This window comes from Erythrolamprus reginae, chromosome 4 (genome assembly GCF_031021105.1).
Source record: "Erythrolamprus reginae isolate rEryReg1 chromosome 4, rEryReg1.hap1, whole genome shotgun sequence".
In the NCBI taxonomy this organism is placed as follows: Eukaryota; Metazoa; Chordata; class Lepidosauria; order Squamata; family Dipsadidae; genus Erythrolamprus; species Erythrolamprus reginae.
In genome coordinates this window covers 105541945-105546944 of record NC_091953.1, presented here as the reverse complement: position 1 = coordinate 105546944, position 5000 = coordinate 105541945, and the positions used below count along the sequence as shown (strand labels likewise).

General features: G+C 33.9%; 1 protein-coding gene across 3 annotated transcripts in view; it reads left to right on the top strand.

Moving 5' to 3' along the window:
• Nucleotides 1–5000, top strand: part of ATP11A (ATPase phospholipid transporting 11A) — a 137618-nt gene that overhangs the window by 59526 nt on the left and 73092 nt on the right. For all 3 annotated transcript variants that reach the window (XM_070751168.1, XM_070751169.1, XM_070751170.1), the window contains exons 2-4: nucleotides 2363–2485; nucleotides 3212–3301; nucleotides 4821–4901. In XM_070751168.1, coding sequence (XP_070607269.1) covers nucleotides 2363–2485; nucleotides 3212–3301; nucleotides 4821–4901 — 294 coding nt within the window. The remainder of the gene's footprint in view (nucleotides 1–2362; nucleotides 2486–3211; nucleotides 3302–4820; nucleotides 4902–5000) is intronic.

The window sequence follows — 5000 nt, the reverse complement described above, 5'->3', positions numbered from 1 at the left end:
CAGCATGCCAGAAACCAGGATGCTACAAGTGAAGCCTCATTTACAATACTGGTCCACACAAAAAATATCTTCATGGAACCGGTCACTGGCACCCCAAAAGCTGGGAGTTGCTGGACTAACACATTGAGAGAACTCAGCCAATTGTCATTTATTCCAAAAATAATAGATGTGATCTACAAATCCTTTGCTTTGTCTTTGTCATTCATTCAGATTCAATTCTAGGCAAATTTGTGAAGGATTATTTATAGTACAATTTCAAATATATTGCTAGTGTTCAGGCACTCACTACTGGTATATAGTGAGATTAAAATCCAAGTTAATTAACCTGAATAATCCCCCAGACAACAATTTCTGAAATCATAAAATCAATGGTTTAATTATTTTTTGATTGCTCTGAAACTTCTGAAAGTACCTTGAACAAAATTTTAGAAACAAAGACTGGAACTATCCAATATATACACATCTTCAAATTGTGAGGTAACATTAGTGTATCCTTGAATCTGGTTAGCTATCTAAAACAGACTACAGCCTATATATTTTAAGAACATGTTGTATATTCTAACATAGGATCTGAAATATTTGTAATTATTGTTTTGAATATAGGATTCTTACAGCTTACCTATCATCTCAGTATTCAGAAAACTACTGTAGTATATTTATTTATTTCTATATCAAATGCATAAACCACATATCTCTAGGTAATGTACAATTGTGTGTGTGTGTGTGAGAGAGATTTATTATATTTCATATTATGGATATTATATATTAGAGATTTAGGAGATAGAACTTTAATCCTACATGAAGTGTTAGTTGATGCATGTCTCATCAGTTCAGTTACCATATTCTTCGGAGTATAAGATGCTCCTTTTTACCTTCCAAAATAGAGTGAAAACTTGGGTGTGTCTTATACACTGAATATAGCCCCACCCATTCACCTCCACCCTTTGGTCTCTGCCTGCCAGCAATTTACCTCTTTGCAGCAAACAGCAGCAGGACCTGCTCAGCACAAGTCACTGGGTATCTGCCTCCCGACACTCAGTTGAATGATTGAAGTTGCCCGCAAGCCCACATGCTAAAATGAAAGTGAAACTAAAGCTGCACTGAGGCAAATTTGAACATTCTATAAGCATTTATAGTTATTGACTTACCTCCTTGCAGCAAAAAACAAACAGTCAATAACTATCAATGCTTATAGAATATTCAAATTATTAGACTTATTTTTTAAAGACTGCTTTATTATTGTTCTAGGCAACTTAACAAAATGAAGAAGCTTTTTAAAATAAATGCTTGATCTGAAGAGGCCCAGCGCTATTGTATCTTCTTTTAAATAGCAGAGAATACTTCCAGAAAGCCAGATCAATTTTAAAGATCTGTAAAAGTATAAACTGAAATGTAACAGTGTCTTGTTTCAGTATTAAGATAAAGCAGCTGATCTTAAACCCTGACTTAGTCATGCTTGGAATAGAACTATTTAAATAATTGGGAGGAGTTAGTGTGATTACATTTAAGAAAAAATGTACATACTGCCATAATGTACATTTCTCCATTTCTTTGTTCCTTCTATGGGTCAGGCATACATGCACATAAATATATAGCAAACAGTGAATCCCAGCAGCCGATAAGGTCCGACAGAGTTGGCCTTCTCCAGGTCCCGTCGACCAAACAATGTTGTTTGGCAGGCCCCAGGGGAAGAGCCTTCTCTGTGGTGGCCCCGGCCCTCTGGAATCAACTCCCCCAGAGATTAGAATGGCCACCACCCTCCTTGTCTTTCGCAAGTTACTCAAGACCCACCTATATCGCCAGGCACGGGGGAATTAAGACATCTCCCCCAGGCTTTCTTATATTTTATGTTTGGTATGTATGTGCTGTATGGTTTTTAAATTGTTGGGGTTTTTTAAATATAATTTTATTATTAGATTTGTTCCATTGTTATACTGTTTTTATTATTGTAGTGAGCCGCTCCGAGTCTTTGGAGAGGGGCGGCATACAAATCTAATAAATTGAATTGAATTGAATATCATCTGTGCGGTTTGTGGTTTGGCAAATTGCTGGGAGATAGAGATCCTTTTTCCTTGTTTTCCTCCCCCAGATTATAAGGTACATCTTATACTCTGAAAAATATGATATTTATTACTTGTTTATTTAATATATTTCTATACTGCTACAATAAAAAGGACTCTTGGGAGCTTACATTAAAATATGGTATAAAAGTACATCATACAAAAATATGAACACAACAGCAGTACAATAACACAAACGGGGGGAAATGGGGTAACCTAAAATCAGGGGAATATAGCCCAAAACAAACCAAAACAACAAAAAAACTCAGCTCTGATGTAGATCTATTATTTTTTCTTCATAGTGTGCTGGGGAAGAGAACTGGGTAGACAATCGGACAATTTATGTTGGGCATCGTGAACCCCCTCCAGGTGCTGAAGCATACATTCTTCAGAGGTATCCTGACAACAGAATAGTCTCATCAAAGGTATTTCCTTGCATCTTTATTCTTTTCCTTCCCCATATCATAGTTATTTAATTTTTCTTATACTTTTGGCTTCAATGTACACATGCTCCTCTTTTTAATCAACAATTTAAATTTTTGCACCAATGTCTCTTGTTTAATTGCAGATATCTGGCACTGAAATAAAAATTTGCTGTTTACTATTAAAATTTGCCAATAGTCAACATTTTTGCTGGTTTGTGCATGCATAAAATAGCATGTTCAATTGACTTTATGTATTGATTTGTAGTTACAGCATACTGTCATTGAATTTTTCTCACAATAGACAGATGCATAATTGGCTCCACCAAATCTGGGCTGCAGAAATCAATTGGATTGCTAGATGCCAGCAAAGATGTATAATTTTACTAATGTCTTTCTTCTCATCCAGAGATTATGTAATTACAGCTCACACCTGATAGCCTCAATACATTGGGTAATTTCATGTAACTTTAATAAAAAACTTTTTTAAAAAATTAAAACTAACAAAAACTATTAGTCAAGAGAGTGAGAATAAAAGCCAAAATAGAAATGACTAACAAATGTGTAATTTAAAAAAATCTATATATCCAAAGATTTTAGCCCATCTTATCATGCAGTCCTTAACCTGTTCATTTTCTATATTGTGCTATTGACATAGAAAGAAAGAAATCATGTTTAATTCATTTGTAAATTAAGATTTGGCCTTCCAAAACTTCCCATCTTTTTCAGTACACCTTTTGGAACTTCATACCGAAGAACTTGTTTGAGCAGTTCCGAAGAATAGCAAACTTCTACTTTCTTATTATTTTTCTTGTACAGGTAAAATGCTCTTCTTCTTTTATATTAAATATATAAGCTATGTACAGGAGAAATGCAAAGGAAAATACAGGTGGTCCTTGACTTATGACCATAATTGAGCCCCAAATTCCTGTTGCTATGGAAGACAATTGTTAAGTAAATTTTGCCACATTTTATGATCTTTCTTGTCACAGTTTAAGTGAATAATTGCAATTGTTAAGTAATTATAACTCTTAAGTGAATAATTGCAGTTAAAGTTAGTAACATGGATGTCTATGGAAAGGGGCGGCATACAAATCTAATAAATAAATAAATAAATAAATAAATAAATAAATAAATAAATAAATAAAATAAATAAATAAATAAAAAAAATGTTAAATGAATCTGGCTTCCCCATTGACTTTGCTTGTCAGAAGGTTGCAAAAGGTGATCACATGATCCTGGCACACTGCAATCATCATAAATATGTCTCAGTTACTAAGCATCTGAAATTTGGTCACATGACCCCGACCCTCTGGAACCAGCTCCCCCCGGAGATTAGAATTGCCCCAACCCTCCTTGCCTTTCGTAAACTCCTTAAAACCCACCTCTGTCGTCAGGCATGGGGGAATTCAGATACTCCTTTCCCCCCAGGACTATACAAGTTATGCATGGTATGGTTGTGTGTATGTTTTGTTTTTTAATAAGGGGTTTTTAATGATTTTTTAATTATTGGATTTGTAATATATTGTTTCTATTGTTGCTGTGAGCCGCCCGAGTCTGCAGAGAGGGGCAGCATACAAATCTAATAAATAATAATAATAATAATAATAATAATAATAATAATGACCATGGGGATAGTACAATGGTCATAAATGTGAAAAATGGTCATGTTACTTTTTTTCAGTGCTGTTGTAATTTCAAATTTTCATTAAACAAACTGTTATAAATTATGGACTACCTTTAGGTACTTTCCTTTTTGACTTTGAAATACCTGCTCTGATCTGATAGAAAATGTTCTGAAGTCTAAAATCCCTGTTTTGCAAATATCTACATTTAGTGTTTGAAAACTTGGAAAAAGAAACTTCTGGAAAAGCCAGAATATTCATTTTGAACTCACAACAAGTTGTTTCAAATTCAGAATGATGTGTGCCTTTGGGAAGGAGCAGTACAAAATCACTAAACAAAGTACACTTTTGTTGTAAATTTCAAGCATGAATCACTAAACATGTGTTTGTGAAAACATGCATCAGAAAGGTATATTTCAAGGAATGATAATTAAGTCAGCCTAAGGAACAAACCAGTTTTCCTCTGTATCTCCGCATTGTACTTAACAGCACCATCAGTCATTGGAAATTATCAATATGGCTGGATTTCTTCAAGTTATGCAATTTCCTTAATTTTTAGGCTGCATAGTCATTATTCAGACAAAATGCCTTGTCAAGTGTGCAAGGCCAGTGTTTGTTTTTATAAAAGTATAGTTTGAAAACTCTATTTTATGTTTAAATATATTTTTGTTGAAATCCATATATCCATAAAAATGTGATACTTTATTTCCCAGTTAATAATTGACACACCAACCAGTCCAGTGACAAGCGGGCTCCCACTATTCTTTGTTATCATTGTAACAGCTATAAAACAGGTAAGAGTTTTAGAGTTTTAATTCTTTAGAATTTTAATTTTTCAGTTTCAGAACTGAAGGTTTTCAAACAAAGTTTTTTTTTAATGTTTCATTCATTTC